The sequence below is a fragment of the Sinohyriopsis cumingii genome, chromosome 6, assembly GCF_028554795.1.
Source record: "Sinohyriopsis cumingii isolate HCF-2022 chromosome 6, ASM2855479v2, whole genome shotgun sequence".
Lineage (NCBI taxonomy): Eukaryota > Metazoa > Mollusca > Bivalvia > Unionida > Unionidae > Sinohyriopsis > Sinohyriopsis cumingii.
The window spans coordinates 20,084,364-20,108,729 of NC_142966.1; the positions used below are offsets into that span (position 1 = coordinate 20,084,364).

At 34.1% G+C, this 24,366-nt stretch overlaps 1 protein-coding gene across 1 annotated transcript; it reads left to right on the forward strand.

The window, feature by feature from the left end:
• Positions 1-664: 664 nt before the first annotated feature.
• LOC149796465 (uncharacterized) lies at positions 665-18,013 on the forward strand. Its single transcript, XM_089961169.1, has 3 exons — positions 665-1,937; positions 15,224-15,302; positions 17,423-18,013. The coding sequence occupies exons 1-3, from the start codon at positions 1,038-1,040 to the stop codon at positions 17,554-17,556; spliced, it is 1,113 nt and encodes a 370-aa protein (XP_089817295.1). The 5' UTR covers positions 665-1,037; the 3' UTR covers positions 17,557-18,013.
• Positions 18,014-24,366: the final 6,353 nt, after the last annotated feature.

Genomic DNA, 24,366 nt, shown 5'->3' on the forward strand with positions numbered 1-24,366 from the left:
AAAACATTTGTGTTTAATATATTGCTCTCGACTAAGCCTTTCATCGAGTTTTCTTGAAAACAAAGTTTTAAACTAGAATAAGTGTACGAACGTGTATCTATATCATCGTTCGTGGCTGATTTCGTAAGTCCTCATATAATCAAATATAATGGTTAGCTTATAGAATAAAGTATATTTTATACCATAATATAGCTTAGAGTACTTAAGAGATCTTCTAATTCGTGCTGATAGGGACAGACAAGAACCCGAGTGCTAATAAATGCGGTATATAATTAGAATGGCGAGATAGATGGGCAATTAAGAAAGGCGTGACCCAAAAGATTTTAGCGAGACCAATCTACGTGAGTCGTATATGGGAGCACGTGGTTGTACTTTTTAATGACCGTTGACCCCGTAGATCGTGACCCAGAATGAATATTATGACTTTTGATCTGTTTAGAACCTTCTTTTTATTGACGTGAGCTCCTAAGAGGGGTAATCGGCGTGTCAGTTCCTACTGGGCTCCTATTGGTCGAATGGTGGCATCAAAGAAGGAACGATGAATGGGAAAGTGACGTTTGGGGAAACTTTAGCCCAGCCCCATGATTTGATATGTGTAGGATTGGTGTAAAGACTTTTGATTTCAAACAGACTTCTCATTGGGTGTCGTTCTGTTGCAGGGAGGACACGGTTCCTCACCGCGTGTGTTCCTTGAAGTTACGAGAATTATTTTCCCACAGAAACGTTAATTAATTGGTGGAGTCGGAGTCTCTAGGTTCTTATGCGTCTTGTATTACGAACTGTATCTAGTTAAAACTTGTTTTGGAATGAACTGACAACACGTTCGCGAGATAGTCCAAAGCTTTTCAAACTTAATTTAATCTTGATAAAAGAAGTTTTCGTAATGAAAAACAACAGAATATGCCTTTTGGATTAGTATTCTATGTAGGAATGTTTCAAGCAGACAAGTAATCAGTTTTCCAACGATAACATCAATATTCACTGGACCTGTTATTAAAAATTCAGATTCGAGAAGACAAAGCAGGCATTTGTGTAAAATGACGATGATGGCGCCCGATTATCGTAGCTGTAGGTACGATCTCCATTCACACAACTCTATTTCTTTCCATGGGAACTCTCTTGGAACGCTAGACATGTCAGATTCTGGGCATATTACCGACCTATCTTATTCTGCCAGCCCGGCAGGGAATAGAGATTTTTGCGGCACTGCTACGGGATCTTATCACCCAGCAACTCCCCAATATGGAAGACCATATCCTGACTGCTATCAATTAAATCAAAACTGCGATATTCCTAACGCTTTTTATAACCCTAGTACTCGCCTAGCGTATAGGAACAAGACTTTAAGAATTTCCTCTGAGAAATGTGGCAAAATGTCTCCTTCAGGAACTGAACCAAAACAAGGGAGTGAGGACACGAAAGGAAAGTTATGCGATACTTCCCGACAAGAAGACGAATCTAAATCTAGAGCCAAAACCAATATTGGTTCAGAGGAAACTGAGGAGACAAAGCATAGCACAAAGTCTTATGATTCTGTAAAAGAAGAGAACTCAGATAAAAGTGACGATAACGGACACTCAGGTGATGACGACGAGGAACACATACCCCATGTTCTTGCACCTGGATTTCATGGACCAAACCGACGGTGTCTGTTGTGGGCATGTAAAGCATGTAAGAGAAAAAGTGTGACAATTGACAGGCGAAAGGCCGCTACAATGAGGGAAAGGAGGCGATTGCGAAAGGTCAATGAAGCTTTTGAAATATTGAAAAGACGGACTTGTCCAAATCCAAATCAAAGGCTTCCAAAAGTGGAGATTTTAAGAAATGCTATCGAATATATCGAGAGTTTGGAAGAGTTATTACACGGAAGTCGAATATCTAGAACAGATGACCATTTCAATGATTCCGGATCAACAAGCAGTGGATCAGACTATATGGTAAGTAATAGAAAAGATCAAATGCTTTGCTAAGCAAAGTCTTTTCTCATAATATCGCATCCGATTATACGTGTAATGTCTTAAATGGATTAGTGCATGTATCTATAGCATTGTTTACTTTAACGCAAATTAATATTTCGAAGGTAAATTAAAAAAGTTCAGATATTCGTACTGTTTGAAAGTGTTTATTTTTTTATAAGTTTTATTTCTTAGATTTGCTTACTGATAAATGAATTATAACTCCAGCTAAGTCCTTTACTATCACAATCGATTGCTCTTTTTCAAACAATATGTTATTGTAAACTAGGTTCCGGTTTTAATTTTTTTAAATTATTTTTACACCTCGTTATGTAATTACGACTAATTACTTTTTATGTTATCAGTAGGCACGACATCGACATCATCTCTGTAATTATTGTATGAATTCTTATGTTATATCATCGGTGTGTTTTCGAAATTGATATAACGAATATTGCTAATCAAATTGACAGACAGTGCACCTTTAAAGATAAGATAATAAATCATAGGAACATTTAAACTACTTTAAAGTGAAAATCAGCTATAAACATAATGTAAACAGCCTTCATAAACATAATGTAAGCAGCCTTCATAAACATAATGTAAACAGCCTTCATAAACATAATGTAAGCAGCCTTCATGGACATTGCTTAAAAATTAGTTCTTTGTCTCCTCTTTACAAATTACTGTGTTTGCTGCATTTCTATGATTTAAATGAAATCATAAATTGAAACAATAAATAAATCAATTAGTCAGTCAGTGAATCATTTAATATGAGAATACAACTGTATTTTATGTACATTGTCAAAAGGTAGCAGGTGTGTTGATTCGATTCTGTTTTACTAGATAACACAACCTTCGCCAACGTTGGCGATAAGTTTACTGGGATAATGAAATCAACGGTTGTATTAGGCCTACCCTGCTTAGTTTAATGGTGGAACATTTTGTAGTATTTCTCACCAAATACCTTGAAAAAGGAACATGTGGAAGCGCTTCGAAAATAAAGACCGAAATATAATAGTATTCTTGGAATGGAAAACAAATTTTCAGATGTTTTCAAGATGTTCTTAGCTAATGTTCTTGACCACTCCTTCTAACAGCACTTGACAGTTAGAGACACGTGAAATTTTGTAATTATTTATTATTTATATTCTCTCTCTATAAGGTTTTTAAGACAATCAGACTGAAACAGCACAAGTAATCTTATGGAAGTAAGCATATCTTTATATATATATATATATATATATATATATATATATATATATATATATGTGTGTGTGTGTGTGTGTGTGTGTGTGTCTGTGTGTGTGTGTTTATGGCACTCTGTTTAATTGACATTTCACAAACTCGTATGCAACATATGTGTTCTTATTTTCAATACAGTTTTTTAAACGATAAATTACAAGACTTTGAAATAGTTCGAATTAACACAGTTCAAAAGAAGTATCCATGACATGTAGTATTGGATATTCTCAATTTATTCACAAATGAAACAATTATTTTAAAGAATTAAGGTGATTGAAATAGATATGTATGCATTGTCCACGATACTTCTTGAATAGATCGAGCTTTTTGTTTATTTAATGATAACATACATTGACTATTCTGTCAAATAAATATAACATTTTAGATCTAAATGTTTAGATTTCAGTATAATTGGTCAAATCAAACCACGTTAAACGTAAATTTACATTTTGTTCACAGCATAACTGACATTGCAAAGAGAAGGACATATAGAAAAGATAAAATTTAGACACAAGTACACCTGAACGATATGACACATCGTACAGAACCTCAATAGATGACACAAGTACGCATGAATGATACGATGCATGGTACAGTGTATTAATATATGACACAAGTACACCTGAACGATACGACACATGGTACATTGTCTTAAAAGATGACACAAGTACACCTGAACGATACGAAACATGGTCCAAGATCTTAATAGATGACACGAGTACACCTGAACGATATGATACATGGTACATGATCTTAATAGATGAGACAAGTACACCTGAACGATAGGACACATGGTCCAATATCTTAATAGATGACACGAGTACACCTGAACGGTACGAAACATGGTACGTGATCTTAATAGATGACACGAGAACACCTGATAGATACGACAAAGTACATGGTACAGGATCTTAATAGATGAACCAAATCAATAAAAAGTAATAACCTTGTGCGAAACAGTTTTTCAAATATCACATTTAGTAATGTCCGTTTTTTTTCTTACTTCAAACTATTAATACATTCAAAGAATTTATTTTCTTGTATCATTTAACATACGCCAATGTTCCGTTAGACGACCTGCATAAACGTGACTGCCTCCAAGGCTAGTTATACAAATATAGTTACAAGATAATATTTGATAATAAAATAAATAATAAACAATCAATGCAATTTTTAAATTTTGTTTTTGGTTTAATACTTTATTTGACTGTTAATATTATGAACAAAATCTGCTACTTTTTTCTCCAGATTGGGTTGATTCAAGGAGAGATTCCAGAGAAAATATGTTACAGGATAGTTTTGTCTTTCTTGCTGAATATTGAAAGGCTGTAAAAGTTGCTTTCTTCGAATTTTGAACCGTGAGAATAACCCAGCAGGTTATAATATTTATTCTACGAACATTCAATGAAAATGACCGAAATGAACCTGCTGAAAAATTTTACGGATGAGTCAAACTACATCAACTTTAATTTTGAGTAATATAATAGCTAAATTAATTTATAGTCATTTATAAAATATCAAATAGACTGTAATATTCATAATGTTATATGTACAGATACACATAAAATGTTTGTTTAATATTTCTGCGCAAGCACTACAATGCAGGCTTCATGTTTATTTAGGAATATGACAAGCATCTACTTATCTTGCTGCTGACAAGGATAATCATTTCCAACCTGGAATCATCTTAGGTCTCAGATGGTGGGTCCAGATCTTGTTGATCTTATTGTACGTACCTCGGATATTGCATGAATTTGTATGATGCGGCGAAATTCAGTGGGAACGTTCTTATCAGTATTGTCTATTTTACGGGACAATGAGATCCATCTATTGTTGATAGATGTTGATAATACTAGTCCAGAACGTTAAATCTAATGAATTCTCAGAAAGCTTAACTTGAACTGGGAAGCAGATGATGATTATATATTAATAACAAAGTATACGTTTAGTTCAGCACTTCCTATAAATTATTCCATTATCAAATTGTGTTTTTTATTAAATTTAAAAAGCGTTAAAAAATAAATAAAGTACATATGAGTAAATAAAAGTAATTAAAACATAGGCAAACTAATAAAACTGTCAAAAGTTATTTGTATACGGATAAAGGAATAAAACTGAAAGATTTATGTACGAATATAATAGGGTCTCACAAGAGCAGGTCCAAATACTAGTATGACAGATAGACCAAGCAAAAATAGCTTTATTGGAAGTCTAATGACAGATAGACCAAGCACAAATAAGTGTATTAGTAGTGGAATGACAGATAGACCATGCACAAATAGGTGCATTTATAGACGGTAGGACAGATAGACCAAGCACAAATAGCGTTATTCTAAGTGTAATGACAGGTAGACCAAGCACAAATAGGTGTATTGTCAGTGGAATGACAGATAGACAAAACACAAATAGGTGTACTAGTTGTGGTATGACAGATAGACCAAGCACATATAGGTGCATTGGTAGTGGTAGGACAGATAGACCAAGTTCAAATAGCGTTATTGGAAGTGTAATCACAGATAGAGCAAGAAGAAATAGGTGCATTGGTAGTGGTAGGACAGATAGACCAAGCACAAATAGCTTTATTGGAAGTGTAATCACATATAGACCAAGCACAAATAGGTGCATTTGTAGTGATATGACAGATAGACCAAGCACAAATAGGTGTATTGGAAGTGGACTGACAGATAGACCAAGCACAAATAGGTGTATTAGTAGTGGAAAGACAGATAAACCAAGCACAAACATGTGAATTAGTAGTGGTAGGACATACAGTCCAAACACAAACAGGTGTATTAGTAGCGGTAGGACAGATACACCAAGCAAAAATATATGTATTAGTAATGGTATGACAGATAGACCAAAACAAACATAGGCGTACTAGTAGTGGTTTGACAGTCCAAGCACAAACAGGTGTATTAGTAGCGGTAGGACAGATAGACCAATCACAAATAGCTTTATTGGAAGTGTAATGATAGGTAGACCAAGCACAAATAGGTGTATTGGCAGTGGTTGGACAGATAGACCAAGTACAGACAGGTGCATTAGTAGTGGTAGGACAGATAGACCAAGTACAGGCAGGTGCATTAGTAGTGGTAGGACAGATAGACCAAGTACATACAGGTGCATTAGTAGTGGTATAATAGATAGACCAAGCACAAATAGGTGCATTAGTATTGGTATGACAGATAGATCAAGCAAAAATAAGGGAATTAGTAGTGGTATGAGACATACCATGCACACATAGGTACATTAGTAGTGGTAGGACAGAGATATCAAGCACAAATAGGTGCGTTAGTAGTGGTAGGACAGATGGACCAAACACAAATAAGTGAATTAGTAGTGGTAGGACATATGGACCAAACACAAATAAGTGAATTAGTAGTGGTAGGACAGATAGACCAAGTACAGGCAGGTGCATTAGTAGTGGTATGACAGATAGACCAAGCAAAACCAAGTGAATTTGTAGTGATATGACATATATAAAAAGCACAAATAGGTGCATTAGTAGTGATAGAACAGATAGATTAAGCACAAATAGGTGAATTAGTAGTGGTAGGACAGATAGACCAAGTACAGACAGGTGCATTAGTAGTGGTAGGACAGATAGACCAAGTACAGACAGGTGCATTAGTAGTGGTATAATAGATAGACCAAGCACACATAGGTGAATTAGTAGTGGTAGGACAGATAGACCAAGCAAAAATAAGTGAATTAGTAGTGGTAGGACGGGTAGACCAAGTACAGACAGGTGCATTAGTAGTGGTAGGACAGATAGACCAAGTACAGACAGGTGCATTAGTAGTGGTAGGACAGATAGACCAAGTACAGGCAGGTGCATTAGTAGTGGTATGACAGATAGACCAAGCACAAATAGGTACATTAGTATTGATATAATAGATAGACCAAGCACACATAGGTGAATTAGTAGTGGTAGGACAGATAGACCAAGCAAAAATAAGTGAATTAGTAGTGGTAGGACGGGTAGACCAAGTACAGACAGGTGCATTAGTAGTGGTAGGACAGATAGACCAAGTACAGACAGGTGCATTAGTAGTGGTAGGACAGATAGACCAAGTACAGGCAGGTGCATTAGTAGTGGTATGACAGATAGACCAAGCACAAATAGGTACATTAGTATTGATATAATAGATAGACCAAGCACACATAGGTACATTAGTATTGATATAATAGATAGACCAAGCACAAATAGGTACATTAGTATTGATATAATAGATAGACCAAGCACACATAGGTACATTAGTAGTGGTAGGACAGAGATATCAATCACAAATAGGTGCGTTAGTAGTGGTAGGACAGATGGACCAAACACAAATAAGTGAATTAGTAGTGGTAGGACATATGGACCAAACACAAATAAGTGAATTAGTAGTGGTAGGACAGATAGACCAAGCAAAAATAAGTGAATTTGTAGTGATATGACAGATAGACCAAGCAAAAATAAGTGAATTTGTAGTGATATGACATATATAACAAGCACAAATAGGTGCGTTAGTAGTGATAGAACAGATAGATTAAGCACAAATTGGTGAATTAGTAGTGGTAGGACGGGTAGACCAAGCAAAAATAAGTGAATTAGTAGTGGTAGGAAGGGTAGACCAAGCAAAAATAAGTGAATTAGTAGTGGTAGGACGGGTAGACCAAGCAAAAATAAGTGAATTAGTAGTGGTAGGACGGGTAGACCAAGCACAAATAAGTGAATTAGTAGTGGTAGGACGGGTAGACCAAGCAAAAATAGCTTTATTGGAAATGTAATGGCAGACAGACCAAGTAGAAATAGGTATATTGGTAGTGGAAAAAGTAGTATCGTTGGAAGTAGCACAATTGTGGTCATACTTGAGTTGTTGTTAGTGCGATATCTACAGAAACAGGAACAGCTATTGTATTGATAACACTTTCATAACAGGACTGTTTGTATACGTCCACTACTGCTATTGCTACTACTACTACTGCTGCTGCTGCTGCTACTGCTACTACTACCAATAATAATAATAATAATAATGACGCAGTCTTGAATATTAGAGGTTAAAGGAAGCTGCATGACCTCCAGATAAGAAGATACCCGTTACTACTACTACTACTACTACCATTATTATTATTATTATTATTATTATTTCATCCTCCATCCATTACAGTGACAATGACGAGAACGACTACATTGGTTGTTGCTGTTTAGTTACGTTTCGTACATACCAAACTTAATTGGTAGTAGTGTTAGATTTCTGCTCTTTACACTGCAACACTATTAAGGTCTGGTTCAATAAAAACTCAGCGACAAGCAAGTTAACCTTGTTATAAATATAGCTGCGCATTACGGAGATCAAACGCTGCTGAGGAAAATTATGCACGGGCTGGTCTAATCCACAGGATACTGAATCTCTTACTGGTAATGACCTCCCCTGCTGGTCAATTGCAGCCAGTCAATGTGGTCAAAGAAAATATAGTTTAGGATGTGCGGGGCCCAATGCAGCAAGCGATGAGCGTGGCCCCAAGCAAAAAAATTACATTGCGGAGTTGATTTCCTAAAGTGCGGGGCCCAAGGCGGTTGCCTCGTTCGTATTGCCCTAGGGCCTGGCATGGGACTCAACGCAATGGATGTTAATGCCATACAAATTATACAGTGGCGATTTTATCAGAATTAATACTGATCTCAAAAGAGCTAGACATATTTATTCGTCGTTTTGTTACATTATGTGCTGTTGTTGAGTAAATTATGTATTATCAGTCATTTTGTAGGTCACGTTTTCACCAACAAAATGCCATAAGGTATAAACATGAAAGGGGCCATACAGAAATAAACTTGTGTGGAAATAATATGTTCGAAACAAGAAATAACCATAGCATTCTTTAATATTTATGGTGATGTATCCCTCAACTTCAAAAATTTAAAACTTAAAAATTCTGCCATATATTTATAGAATGTAAAGCAAAACAACGGAGTGTACGTTTGCTGGAGACACACTCTGCATAGTAATGACAACTACATATATTTGTAACAGACTCTTCTAAGTGCATCCTTGGTCTTGGTCTCTATTTCGAACCTTAACTAGAACTGTGGCACAGAAAGGGTTTCGACCACATTAAGAGAAGATCACTGTTTGTGTAGTTTTGTACGGATCGTTAGGAGCTAAAATGCACATATCCTCAAGCATAGTGCACATTTATTTTGAAACTTTAAAATTTGATATGACTAGTCCAGGCTCTTCTACAGATTCTAATGCAATAAATGGCGCAAAGAATAGGACAAGAAACAAGTTCCAAACGCAACCAAAATTAATTTCGATGACTTAGAACAATGGCTGAAATAATAATAATAATAATAATAGATTCGAGAACAATATTACAATTCATATTCTACTGCAAATATGTTATAACCTGTTGATTTTATTTTGCAATGAACCATAAAAACTTGTTTGTCAAGAGCGCTTAATATCTTAAGCACGAATATGATTACTTGGGAAATTGAAAGGAAATTAAATTTAGGTGATCTTGCACGAGTGTTCATTTCAAAATGAAATTTATGAAAAAGTAATAATTTCCTTCTTTTGCAAATTTCGATTAGCAAATGGTCGAAATTATTATAAAAGTTTCATAAATTTCTTTCAAGATAGGTGGAAATATAAAATTATATTTATCATATGACGAAAATAGTAATTTATTCCATAACACAGCAAAACAGTATCATGAAAAAGCTTTAAGTATATTTGGATAGCTAAGACATTACTCAGTTGACATATATACTGTCATAATATCAGAGTAGACAAAAATAACGATGACTCCTGAAAGAACTTAGATGTTATTTCTAAGAAAGTGTAAAACACATATGTGTTCTCCATTTTTTTAACAGACCTTTAACAGCTCTGATTCATATAATTCAGGACCAAAATTGGAATTTATGGAAAGTTAGTTTCGTATTTTCCGTTTTTCGTATTATGATTAATTGCGTACTTTATAAAAGAGAATATTTTCTCTAAAGCACAGTAAGTGACTGCTTCTTTAAAGAGTTTCCCTCATTCAATCCAATTACCATAGTTCCCATGTTCACCTCAAGCACCATTGCAGTGGAACATCTGTGAAAATATCTGATGATTGAAAGCAATATTAAAAAATTGCAAATCTTTGGAAGTAGTAGAATTTTTGTTTCTGAAAGGTAATAAAAGCAGCAACATTTAAAATGGTCCAATGTACATAGAACCTGATTTCTTAAGGGTGTCGCATTAAAAAATTTCTTTCTAAAATTAATCCTTGCACAAATATGGCAGTTTAAAGTAGCATTAGGAATTTACAGAAATTTATAAAGTGATGGGTTAGTACGCGAGCCTCGGCAAGTTTGAAGTAATGTGATCTTGATTGCTATATCATATCGAGTTTTTAGCACCAGAAAATTCGGATGATTCCGCGACGTGAAGTGTGAGTTGCTAGCATCAGAAAATTCGGATGATTCCGTGACGTGAAGTGTTGAGTCATGATTCGGATTTTCTGATGCTGACAGCAAGTGATCTAACAATCAAGATAGAATTACTATGATAATAATAGATTTGTTATTTACCAATCAATTTTCAGATTAATTAATAAAAGTCCAAAAACGTCACTGAAAAGAAAGAAAATGCTTAATATTTCAACCTTTTTGCTACGAACTTCGTCTTAACTCATAAATCGAATTTCATTTTGTAGAACAGTTGATCTGTGTATGAATGTCAGTTTTATGAATGAAGCGTAACCCGAGTTCTTCGACGTATGTGGGCAGCAGAGCCATTCGAATGATTTACAGCTATTGTGTAGTTGTTTAATTTTGAATCACGGAAGATTTCACCAGATTAATAACTTTGCAAATTTGCTGTAAGAAGCCTAGCTGATAGCGCTTGAAGTTGCTGAGTTGTAACCAGGAAACCTCGATAAAAAGTAGTTCCAGTCTCGTTTGAGAGCAGTATCTTTTTCATACTTTAGGATTTGACAGCAAAATTATGGCTCATTTTAGGGTAGAAAATTGATATGTATATAACAAATAATTATAGGGTACTGTATTTGTATGTGAACATATCAACGAGTTTTTTTTGTCTTCTTCTGAGTAATACTGCACGACATTAGGAGTGCAGTAATGTTCCGAAAACAACGAGGTAATATTTTCCCCATACAAATGCAGCAACCTTTTTATTATATATTTATATTCATTTCATTTTCCTACCTAAGGCTTAATGATAAAAGATAACACTTCATGAAACAAAGTAACTAAATTTATGCTGTATTTCAAAATAAATATACACAGATTCATCGATACACAGTAACAATATTAAAGCCCACATGGCACTGCACATCGACCTTTGAAATGCCTCGCGCGCTCGACAAATTCTCGTTTTGGTCTACTTAAAACTGAATTTTAGAGTCCTATTTGTATAGACTCTAGAGAGGACTGGTCCTAGTATGAACCATTTTGTTTGGGAAAAGTTACGAATATTCTCTTATATAAAATGATCAGAATTGTATTTTCAATTACTGCGTTTCTCGCATTTATTGTTGACATTATGAATATCACGTTCATTCCTTTGTTCGTTTGAAAGTTTAATTTGTGACTAAGTGAACATGTCCACATCGTTAAATTTATCATCTCTACTTTCAAGTGGACGATATCTTATTTAGTTTATCTACAAACAAATCTAATAAGCCAATATATAAAGCATATGCTAAATGAGTGAACATTGTTTGTTTACCGAGTATTTCCTAACATTCTGTACTATTTTTAGACACACGTGTCATAGAGCATAAACAAATATAGATAAATACTGCACGATGGTGACAATGTAAATTTAACGGAGACAAAAATGAGCATATTATAACAGTAGTCATTTGATAAAAACAAATTCTATTACTCGGTAAAATGTTACTAAATTTATTGGTAGCTGTATTTTAAACTTTGTTGACTTTGTGGTTGCCCTTGTAAAGTTTGGTGCCATCACATCTTGAAGCACGTATCGTTTACTGGTGCGAAAAGTAAAATATACTATGGTTCTATATGTTTTCTCATTTCTCAACAGTTTCCCATGTTCACACACGTTTTTGTCAGGAAGATAAATACTGCATTTTATGGGAACGGATAGGACTATTAGAACTACTTTGAAAACGCTGCCTTATCTACAATTGATCTAAAAATGCTTGGCAGAAGAGATTTGTCTACCTAATAAGAATACGATAATTGTTTAGGTCGCATTACATACCCACCCTGCAAATTTCCAAGTGGACAAAGTTAAGCGAATCATGCTCAATTGCTTATGACAGTAGGATTAATTATAAGCTTAACCTGAATATCGTATTTTCAATCCTTCAAGAACGAAACGGCCTGAAAAATGCAATGCAAAATATTAGACTTACACCGGTTTTGTCATGACAACTGAACGACTTCTGTGAATGTTGAAATGACCACCAAGAGAGTTTAATTACCGCGATGTAAATGCTAAAGTGGCTAATTTCCGTACTATTATGTCCTCAATTAAATAAGAATTACCCATTTTAAGTTTTTGATAGAATTCAGTGATTACGTTAACATAATATAAATTATTCCTTTCAATTTTCTTGATAAACACCAGTGATTTAATTCGACATGCATGTTTTTCTTGGTTGAAAAATAAATTCGCAGAAGATTTCAAGTAAATCATCTGAAGAATGCGCAAGGATATGTTTGTCGCAGCACACAGACATGAGAGTATGTACCTATTTTGCACCCAAAATGGATAAATGGATGGATAGATTGGGTGAATATATTAATGCATGTGCGTATATAAACAAGGGTTTCCGATTTGAACTTAGAAAATATATATACCTTTAATGCCTTAAGAGGCCTTCATTCAGAGGTATTGATATCTATACCTTAAATGCCTTAAGAGGCCTTCATTCGGAGGTATTGATATATATATATATATATATATATATATATATATATATATATATATATATATATATACCTTAAATGCCTTAAGAGGCCTTCATTCGGAGGTATTTATATCTATACCTTAAATGCCTTAAGAGGCCTTCATTCGGAGGTATTGATATCTATACCTTAAATGCCTTAAAAGGCCTTCATTCGGAGGTATTGATATATATATATACCTTAAATGCCTTAAGAGGCCTTCATTCGGAGGTATTTATATATATACCTTAAATGCCTTAAGAGGCCTTCATTCGGAGGTATTGATGTCTATACATTAAATGCCTTAAGAGTCCTTCATTCGGAGGTATTGATATCTATACCTTAAATGCCTTAAGAGACCTTCATTCAGAGGTATTGATATCCATACCTTTAATGCCTTAAGAGGCCTTCATTCAGAGGTATTGATATCTATACCTTAAATGCCTTAAGAGGCCTTCATTCGGAGGTATATATATATATATATATATATATATATATATATATATATATATATATATATATATATATATATATATATATATATATACCTTAAATGCCTTAAGAGGCCTTCATTCGGAGGTATTGATATCTATACCTTTAATGCCTTAAGAGGCCTTCATTCGAAGGTATTGATATCTATACCTTTAATGCCTTAAGATGCCTTCATTCGGAGGTATTGATATCTATACGTTTTATGCCGTAAGAGGCCTTCATTCAGAGGTATTGTAGAAAACTATTAAGGAAGTTTACTAGACTGGATACAGGAATATCATCTAGTGCTTTTTCTTGTTTCAAAGTGTGGTCTGAGTGATCTTCCAATTTTTTTTCTTTTTCTTCTTTCTTCATAGCAATTATTATTATTATTATTATTATTATTATTATTATTATTATTATTATTAGTAGTAGTAGTAGTAGTAGTAGTATTTTCCAGGCTGTGAATAACTCGATTTTCCAAAATAAAATAATTGTGATAATTCACCAGAGTGATAAATATTTTCACTGCCTCGTTAACCACATAATAGCCGTGAAATTCGAAAGTAGTCGATGAAGCTTTCGTGGTCGAGAGGACAATATTGCTGTCTCCTGGTTATGATCATTCCAGTTCAAATCCAACAAAGTAAAAGTAATTTTTATTTCTTTATGTTCTATTTTATATTGAATTAGGAAGGAGAATTATGTAACATAAACGGTAAACCGCTGATATCGCACGTGATCCGGTAAGAAATTTGCTACTTCAGTCTGTTATATCTTGCTAGCCAGTACCTTTCATCTCGTAGGCGAAAACACTGAATTATTCACCCACTCAATGATCTCTATTTCTTCTTCTTCTTCTTCTTCGTATTATTATTATTATTATTATTATTATTATTATTATTATTATTATTATTGTTGTTGTTGTTGTTGTTATTATTATTATTATTATTATTATTATTATTATTATTGTTGTTGTTGTTGCTGTTGTTGTTGTTGTCATTATTATTATTATTATTATTATTATTATTAGTAGTAGTAGTAGTAGTAGTAGTAGTAGTATTTTCCAGGCTGTGAATAACTCGATTTTCCAAATAAAATAATTGTGATAATTCACCAGAGTGATAAATATTTTCACTGCCTCGTTAACCACATAATAGCCGTGAAATTCGAAAGTAGTCGATGAAGCTTTCGTGGTCGAGAAGACAATATTGCTGTCTCCTGGTTATGATCATTCCAATCCAACAAAGTAAAAGTAATTTTTATTTCTTTATGTTCTATTTTATATTGAATTAGGAAGGAGAATTATGTAACATAAACGGTAAACCGCTGATATCGCACGTGACCCGGTAAGAAATTTGCTACTTCAGTCTGTTATATCTTGCTAGCCAGTACCTTTCATCTCGTAGGCGAAAACACTGAATTATTCACCCACTCAATGATCTCTATTTCTTCTTCTTCTTCTTCTTCTTCGTATTATTATTATTATTGTTATTATTATTATTATTATTATTATTATTATTATTATTATTATTATTATTATTGTTGTTGTTGTTGTTGTTGCTGTTGTTGTTGTTGTCATTATTATTATTATTATTATTATTATTATTATTATTATTATTATTATTTGCAGACAGTGAACAGCCCACAATTTTATGCAGGAAAACTTCAGCACATAAGTGACATGGAAGGAGGATATCATACTATGAATGGTATGCATTGTGTAGACAGCGCTTTAATAAACGTTCAGATTTTAACGAAATAAAAAGTAACATAAAAGTTAGAAAACGAGCAGTATTTATAAAATTAAACAAATAATTTATTTTCCTGAATGCGAAGTGAAAATTTAAGAAGAACTTACAGTATTGTGAATTAAATTCCAAATAGTCATAAGTATTGTATCACAAGTCCAAAAGTATAAAGTTTCAATTGAATTCCGGTGGTATCCCAAATATTTTTAAATATTGAATGTGCTGATATGCCCGTAGTCTCATACAGGTAAAGGCAGAATGCAGCGTTTTGTCCATGAAAGAACGATTAAAACATAATGCGACTGTAGAGGTGAGGTCAATAATTTGCCATGCCTAACGTTTATTACATTTCTAATTACAATTCATTCCTAATATATTCATAAATTTTCATAAATACAGACACTCTTATATTATTATTATTATTGTTATTATCATTATTATTATTATTATTATTATTATTATTATTATTATTATTATTATTATTATTATTAGATTTCATTGTTCAGAATACATTTTAGGGCAATCAAATTACGATGATTTCGTGGTTTAGAATGCATTTCAGGGCAATCAAATTACGATGATTTCGTGGTTTAGAATGCATTTCAGGGCAATACAATTACGATGATTTCGTGGTTTAGAATGCATTTCAGGGCAAAAACATAATATTTAATTACTCATGATAAATAATTTTTTGAAAAGCTTTTATTATTTTATAAGTACCGTCCATGAGTATGACTGAATCATGGAAAAGGATAAAACCATAATTATGTGCGTGGAGCCCAAATTTAATCAGAGGGCATATTTCAAGTTACATTTCATGCGGGATAGCAAAATAATTTTATAACTGTAATGTTGACATTTTTGAACTTTATAAAATAAAGTCCAAAACACGTACTGAATTTTATCAAAATTGGAAAGGCTCTGCCCCGACAGTCATACTAGTTACTAAGATGAACAGTGCCGAGTACAAATCTATTAATTGTAATTATGTCAGTCGGTCTTTACTGTGCACCGCCTTATCTAACTGCATGTGAAAAATAGTAGGGCTCCAAGATGTCGTCTGCGCCATTGATTTGCACATTTTACATAATAAAGAAAAAAGGTTGGTTTGTGGGACACTAGAATACATTCAAGTATAGAAAATTCTAAGTTTTAGCTTGGATATTTTGATCACGAATTTCATAATATGTGTGCCATTATGAGCCAATTTCCGACACAAATTAGGTTGGGCGGGTCTTTAAGCAAAATTTGAAACTATAAGTTGAATGCATACCATTTGCTTTCTGTATAATCTACACTCAGCTGCAAGCATTTTAGACCCAAATCTGTTAACACATAATGCAAAGAGACTACGATATTTGTTTTACTTTATAAATAACGAGCGAGCAACATATAACTGACCTGCCAGTACATTATGCGACAATACATAATCTGCACTCTTTCCATTGCTGTTTTAATCAACGGAAGAAAAGACGGCATATTTTCTGTTCGTACAGAAGGACAGGCCTGGCCCTAGGATGTGCGGGGCCCAAGGCAGCAAGCGATGAGCAGGGCACCAAGCCAAAAAAATTCCAATGATTTCCTGAAAGCGCGGGGCCCAAGGCGGTTGCCTCATTCGCCTTGTCTTATGTCTGGGCCTGCATATGGGTAAATCAGTCCAACGGTGGTCGTACTTCGTAGAGGGAGCACGTCAAATCGCCACAAAGCACTATTTCCTAATATGTGGAAAGCTCCCAATAAATTTCCAATGTTACTTTACAACAGTGGTCACCAAGAATACTAAAGATTACCTCTCATAAGACATATTTCACCATAGAATCTAGATGAATTTAGCATGCAATAAATTGTAATTGTAAACTATATATATATATATATATATATATATATATATATTGTGTGTGTATGTGTTTGTGTGTGTAAAGGTAGCTATTACTAATTTCTTATACAAATGCACTATTTCTTTTCGTTTCGATGCTTTTGTTTTTGTCGTCATTCTTTGCTTTTTAATTTCTTATTGTTATTTCCAACATCTTTATGGATACCTGTGACTGTGTTTCACACGTTTTCTTTATTTTTACCAGTTTATGCAGATCATAATCCCATAAGCGGAGGAGCGTCCAGTCTTGATTACCTGTCCCTAATTGTAGAGAGCATCAGTCCTCAATCCGGATCCCCCATTTTGAATAACATTTCTTCTACAGAGAGGCCATCTTGAAAGGCTTCTCTACTTTCATTTCGTCTGCCACGTACGTCACGAATTCAAGGAAATGATAACCGATTCTACACAAATATCCGAAGGTGACAACCTTCTTCGCAAAACATAAGCTGTTTAAAGTTTCTCCAGTAATATCTAATTGTGTTCATTAATAGGACGGTAAGAGGACAGTCATGGAAACTGTATATCACGTTAATGTAATATATAAGTAACTATTATTATGCTACATGGAACCAATAAGAGAGTTCAGAACATAACAGGAATTTAATGTAAATAAAATGTTATGCAATTTGTGGTGTAAGATTTATTTTCAAATGTATTTGTTGTACAATGAACAGTGTGATTTATACATATATGTATTTTTAAGTTATTTAATGATGATTTGGTTCAAAAACAGAAATTAGGGTCAATTTTCAAGAAAGCTTATCTTGTAATAAAAGTTTCTTTCTTTAAATGACGTATTTGTTCTTCTTTTCTTGATTGAACCTTTGATACAAAAACAATTTGATTTTTCTAATATATTTTATTTGATTCACGAGATCTTCGCAGATCAAGACTACATCTGACAACTTTTGGGGGTAGTTTGCATAATATATGACAGAAAGAAAGAACATATCGGAATTAATTAACCTTGCCGGAAACCTCATTTTTACTCAATGAAATTAGTAATATTTTTGCAGCTGGAATGCCTTGGAAACGCATTTTTTTAAAAAAAGAAAAGCCTAACACTTAATAAAATAGAAATATAACATCACAACTTAAATTGTGAATCTAAATGTGTTACCTGGTATGAAACAATTTTTTCCTGTGTTTTCTTTGGAGCTAAACAGTTACCAATACTAATAGAAAAATATAAATTGAAAGCTAAAATCATATTTGTGGTGGTTGGAGGGTGGTGACAGCAGGTTGACCAATCCTAATTGTAAATAAATAAATACATCAATTTTTTCTTAATAAAACTAAATATCAGGATGAATAAATACATTTCTTTTCTTTTTCATATTAATGGTCATTCGCCGTAATTCGAGGGATTTCTACCAGTGCCACCTCCACGCGTTGTCTTTTATCACCAATTGGTTAAAGCAACAATAATATGTATCTTGGCCAATGTACTGTTTCCCGCCATTCGAAATCAATTATAATCGAGCAAGAAGATGATTTGAAGGGTTGTCATGCAAAGTGTTACTTTTGCTGACAAGCTCCCTGACCAAGTCCTAGCCTCAGTTTTGTCGTGGACGACCAAAATAACCGGTGCCCGAAATACTCTCTGACACTGTGCAATACCTGACCCATGTGTGATACAATATTTAAATTTCAATACAAACGTATCCCCATTTCAAGGAACTCAATGTCTGTGTTGGCCCTTGAAGTCAAATTTGCGAATGTAAGAAAATTTGTAACAACCAGAAGAAGAAATCTTTGTAGCATATGAGCACTGTAATATATTCACCTTCCAACACAACCGAATGCATAGCAGGATGTAACGATATAGATATCCGTCTGCGCCCGCCTGCATGTCGTAAGAGAAAATAAAGAGAGGCAACCATTTTGCAATGGGATGTATCCCGTGATGATGTTCCAGCAGAGAACGTAGGGGGTTGGGTTGGGTTGGGTTAGAATAGTACCAATTATTTGATATTTTAATCCTTATGTTACGCGTTTAGACTCGAATAAACAGCAACACAACAAAGAATGAAACCAACAAGCTTTGAACAATTTAACAAATTATTTATGTCCCTGGAAACATATTGTAAAAATATAAAACAATAAGAACTTATGGTTTTAAGAATCAAATCCAAAAGTAATCCAAAAATAATCCAAGAATATTCCACGAATAATATTGAAATGTTCTAATGAAATCAAGTTTGAGTCCCGACGAAGAATCCAAGATGGAAGGCATAAACGTATGCTGTATCATGTGTTGTGTTGTGGTCTACATTTCCTTGTAGAAACACAAAAAGTAATCCGGTGTTTGAAATCCGAATAACATTTTTAAGAAATGTCTTTGTTCAAGAATTCATTATGAGCACAAAACTATTTCCAGAGAAACGAATTCATCATTTAGAATCCAAATAATCTGAAGAAAAAGTAACATATAACTTGAAAACTGGCTACAACAGAAGGAAACAACTTGACATCAAGCGTTTTTAAGCCCAGACTGTCAGATCTCAATCTAAGCATCACTATTAAAACTAAGTAATGCGCCATTTTTGGAAATGCCTAATTGCTAAATAGAGGATCACGTGATCATGTTTACATATATAAAGAAATCACGTAGCCCCAGTATGACCTTGATAAAAACCAATCATTTTACTCTGAAAAAATAGTTTTTTACTTCACTAAAACTATTTACATGCCTAGGATTACGTATTCAATAGAGCCTCGATCTCACTCTTATTATTCTCACAATAAAAATAAATAATAAAACAGAACTTGTTTAAGGCTGACAAACAAACAATAAAATTAAAATGAATATAATTAATTTTACTTTAACTTTGTTTTGTATACCTTTTTCAGGATACCAAAATTTAGTCGGCACAATGTAGCCAGAAGTCCGCTGATGTGATGTTAAACTATGAACATATATATACAATGCTGTCGGGCATTTCTGCGCACTGAAGGTCTCCGTCTCCAATACTGAAGCAAAACGCACACCAAATTCGACCGATTTACGAAATAAAATACAGCAATGTTTACCATTTGAAACGAAGCAATTGTCACCAGAATATTTTGTTTAAAATACTATTAATCTTGGACACAGGGGATACCACCCCCGTGTTTTCTTGACTCGCGATATGTCGGCCTATTCTGCGCACAACGTTGAAAAGATGTGATATTTATTAATCGGGCAATAGAAATGAAATACATTACTTTGGATTGTTTCTGTCAGCATTTCAGTTGAGTAATTAGGTCAGGTTTATAGCTAGTTTTACATCGTAATAATTCCAATAAATGGCAAGATATAATAAGCAAAAAAAAACGATCTTGCAAAAAAGTTCAACATTTTATAAATAAAATAATCTATTATGTGGAAGAGAAACAACAATGAATAGGATGCAATTTGTTTACAACGTCTTACTGATGGAGAAAAATTACTAACGATTTTATAATCAGACTATTCGTCGGTGAATTTCTTGAGAATTTATACTGTAGCAGGAAGTTGACACGTTCTGTAGCAGATGATTTTGTACGTGTGGGACAACTTGCAAAAATGGAAACTTGGATTAAAATGCAGTATTGTTTTAAGGTATACGTTTCCATCTTTCTTATAATGTATTTATTTATATGATTCTAAAAGATACATAGTAAATCGGATTTTCTGGGTTACAGGTTTAAGAAGGTCATGGAGTGGGTCCTCATGTTGACATTTAGAAATCACATTTTCATATGCATTTCGAGTCGAAATGTTGGATATTTATGTGCACTTTATGAATATAACTTTTCTTAATTAAATTGCGATCGTTCTTTCTTGATAGAAAATAGATTTTTGACCCAAAATAACACGTGATCCAATTTTTCCCGGACGTGCAGAATAGTTCGACATGGTGGTACATGCACACACACACGCACGCACGCACACACACACACACACACACACACACACACACACATACATACATACATACATACATGCTTTACGTCTTGTTGTCTGTAGACGAGGATGTTTCTGTCAAATAACCTTTTGGTTTGCTTTGAGATTAACTTCCTATAAAGTGATATCGATATTTTACCCATTGGTAGGTGTATTAGCCTATTGATCTTGATGCCAGTCTAATGTGAAGGTCATTTGATCTCAAAATGTGATTTTTGTTCTGCATTATGTGTCAGGTTTCCTAAGCATCATAAATACAGACTTGATCAACATTCTAGTGATTATGAGGACCAGAGGTGACAGGACAAAGGTCACAAGAGCTGATATTGTATTTTTCTAGTTTTTGCTTGATAAGTAAAGTTTCTAGGATCCAGTTTTCATCATACTACACAGGTAGTCTACAACTGGACAACTGGACAGAGGCACATCCCTATTGATTCATCATACTATACAGGTAGTCTACAACTGGGCAGCGGCACATCCCTATTGATTCATAGGACTATACAGGTAGTCTACAACTGGACAGGAGTACATCCCTATTAATTCATCGGACTATACAGGTAGTCTACAACTGGACAGAGGTACATCCCTATTGATTCATCAGACTATATAGGTAGTCAACAACTGGGCAGAGGCACATCCCTATTGATTCATCAGACTATCCAGGTAGTCTACAACTGGACAGCGGCACATCCCTATTGATTCGTCATACTATGCAGGTAGTCTACAACAGGACAGAGGCACATCCCTATTGATTCATCAGACTATATAGGTAGTCAACAACTGGACAGAGGCACATCCCTATTGATTCATCAGACATTATAGGTAGTCAACAACTGGGCAGAGGCACATCCCTATTGATTCATCAGACTATCCAGGTAGTCTACAACTGGACAGCGGCACATCCCTATTGATTCGTCATACTATGCAGGTAGTCTACAACAGGACAGAGGCACATCCCTGTTGATTCATCAGACTATACAGGTAGTCTACAACTGGACAGAGGCACATCCCTATTGATTCATCAGACTATATAGGTAGTCAACAACTGGACAGAGGCACATCCCTATTGATTCATCAGACTATACAGGTAGTCTACAACTGGACAGAGGTACATCCCTATTGATTCTCGGGCCTAGAGGTCTAAGATCAATATCACTATAGCTAAGATTGCCATTGTGTATTTCACACGATGAATCCGATCTCCTCAAGTTTCACGCACGAGATATTGTAGCAGCCTCAGCTGCATTACACCTGACAAAGGACAGCTCGCTCATGAGTCTGCGAAAGATACATCCATATAATAACCAAACTTACATGGACCCAATTTTCATCAAACTTCAAAGGTAGACTACACCTGTGCAGCAGCAGCTTCTAATAAATTAGGGAGGAGGAACAGAGGGTGACAGATTGTCCAAAGTCAAAGCTGTTGGCACTGTTATTGTAAACATTTTGTTACACATAAATACACACATAAATACAAACACACCTTCAGCTGAAAAGAGTTGAGAATTTTTCATTTTACAGAGGGTCAAAAATTCAAACCTCAAGGCGACTGGAGTTCAGATTTTGACCAGGTTTATGGATAACGATAACTATCTCAAGTCAGATCAGTACAGGACAAGATCTTTAGAGACTAAAACCCCTAGTATATTAAAGTATCTTTGTCACAGGGTGTCCCCTGAATTATTAGAATGAGGCAGACCTGCGTGTTAGTTTCTATCATCAGTACCAATGAATACGCAAGTGAAACTTAAGTTGGAATAATTTTATTAGGATACAAAAAAATTATTAAATATATTTCTAATTAGCGTTTGTTCATAACAATTTTAACATTTTCAGATCGCAAGAGTATTGAGTATGAGATAATGTCCGTGTGGTTTTCCTAATTTTATAACATAATTTGCATACAGTGTTTGCGGGTTATTATTTTTATCTGTCAACATGTCTAGCATATCACTTTCTGTGAATCTAATTGGTCCAAATAAGACAATGAAATCCTTGCGCAGTATCTTTCAGTCTTCCCTCAAGACACAAATGCTCTAAATGTCGACTCACCTATCTCATCAAAATAATATATTCAAGTTCTGTCATCCAATTTCCAGAAAATTGACCAATCGCTCCATTCTTCTAAATAAAAAAAAAATGCTAATATCCTGTCACAAAAATATTAAACCTATGAACATCCATGCACAACAACATCTCTGAGAGTGTAAATTTTCCGCACCCAGTAATCAACGCTTCTGAAGAATATTCAACAACTGTACTGCTATTTCTTCTGTCTGTGGTGAATGTCATTGGTAGAAGCGACATACTTAACTTTTTGTTCTTGTTGTTGTTGTGGGGTTTAGCGCCATTTTTCAGCACACAATAGGCTATACGTGGCGGCCAGTACATAACTAAGACATATCTAATTAACACATAACTAACTAAGACTCCTTCTCAACAATGGAGGGCTGAACTCTCTATTCAGAAACACTAATACCCACCTGGTGAAAAATGACAAAAATGTTGCTTAATAAAAAATGAAATAAAAGAAAATAAAATACCAGATAAACGCAGCATTCCGATTCCTTCGTGCGTGTTTCTCTTCGTAGAAAACTTTGGCAGTTAGTATAAATTGACTGCAGTAATAGTTTCTGAGACATGTAACATTATTACATGTGTCGGAAAGCTTATGAAGAAACAAAAGAGAAATAACAAAGAAACAAACGTAAAATAGGTATAAAGTATATAATTTACAATGTACTTTTTTATTTTATATCGACTTGCTGGTCTCCAATAACAAAAAGTTAAAAACCTATGGGGATTTTCGCCTCTAACACGTGACAAAAAGGAAGTGAAACCAACAATTTAAGTGAAAACAATAAATGGCCTATCACCAGTGCAAAAGAATAAATGTTCAGAATTAATGAAAATAGTCTTGAATGTCTTAATTGTACCAGAATGATATAATCCATAATGTTTTTGAATGAGTTCACAGTAATCAAAAGTAGTGAATTGGTCCAAAAGATCAATGTGCTCATTGCATTGTGTCTTAGGTTTTAATATAGGTTTGTGGTAAATGAAAATTATTTATTTATATTTTAATAATAGTTTGTGGAATCACTTTTAGTTGTATTCAGATATAATGTGATATGACTCATTTATTGAAATTATTCTTTGGAATTGGGAGTGCTCACTGACATTTTGCACTAAAACACTACTTTTGTAGTATT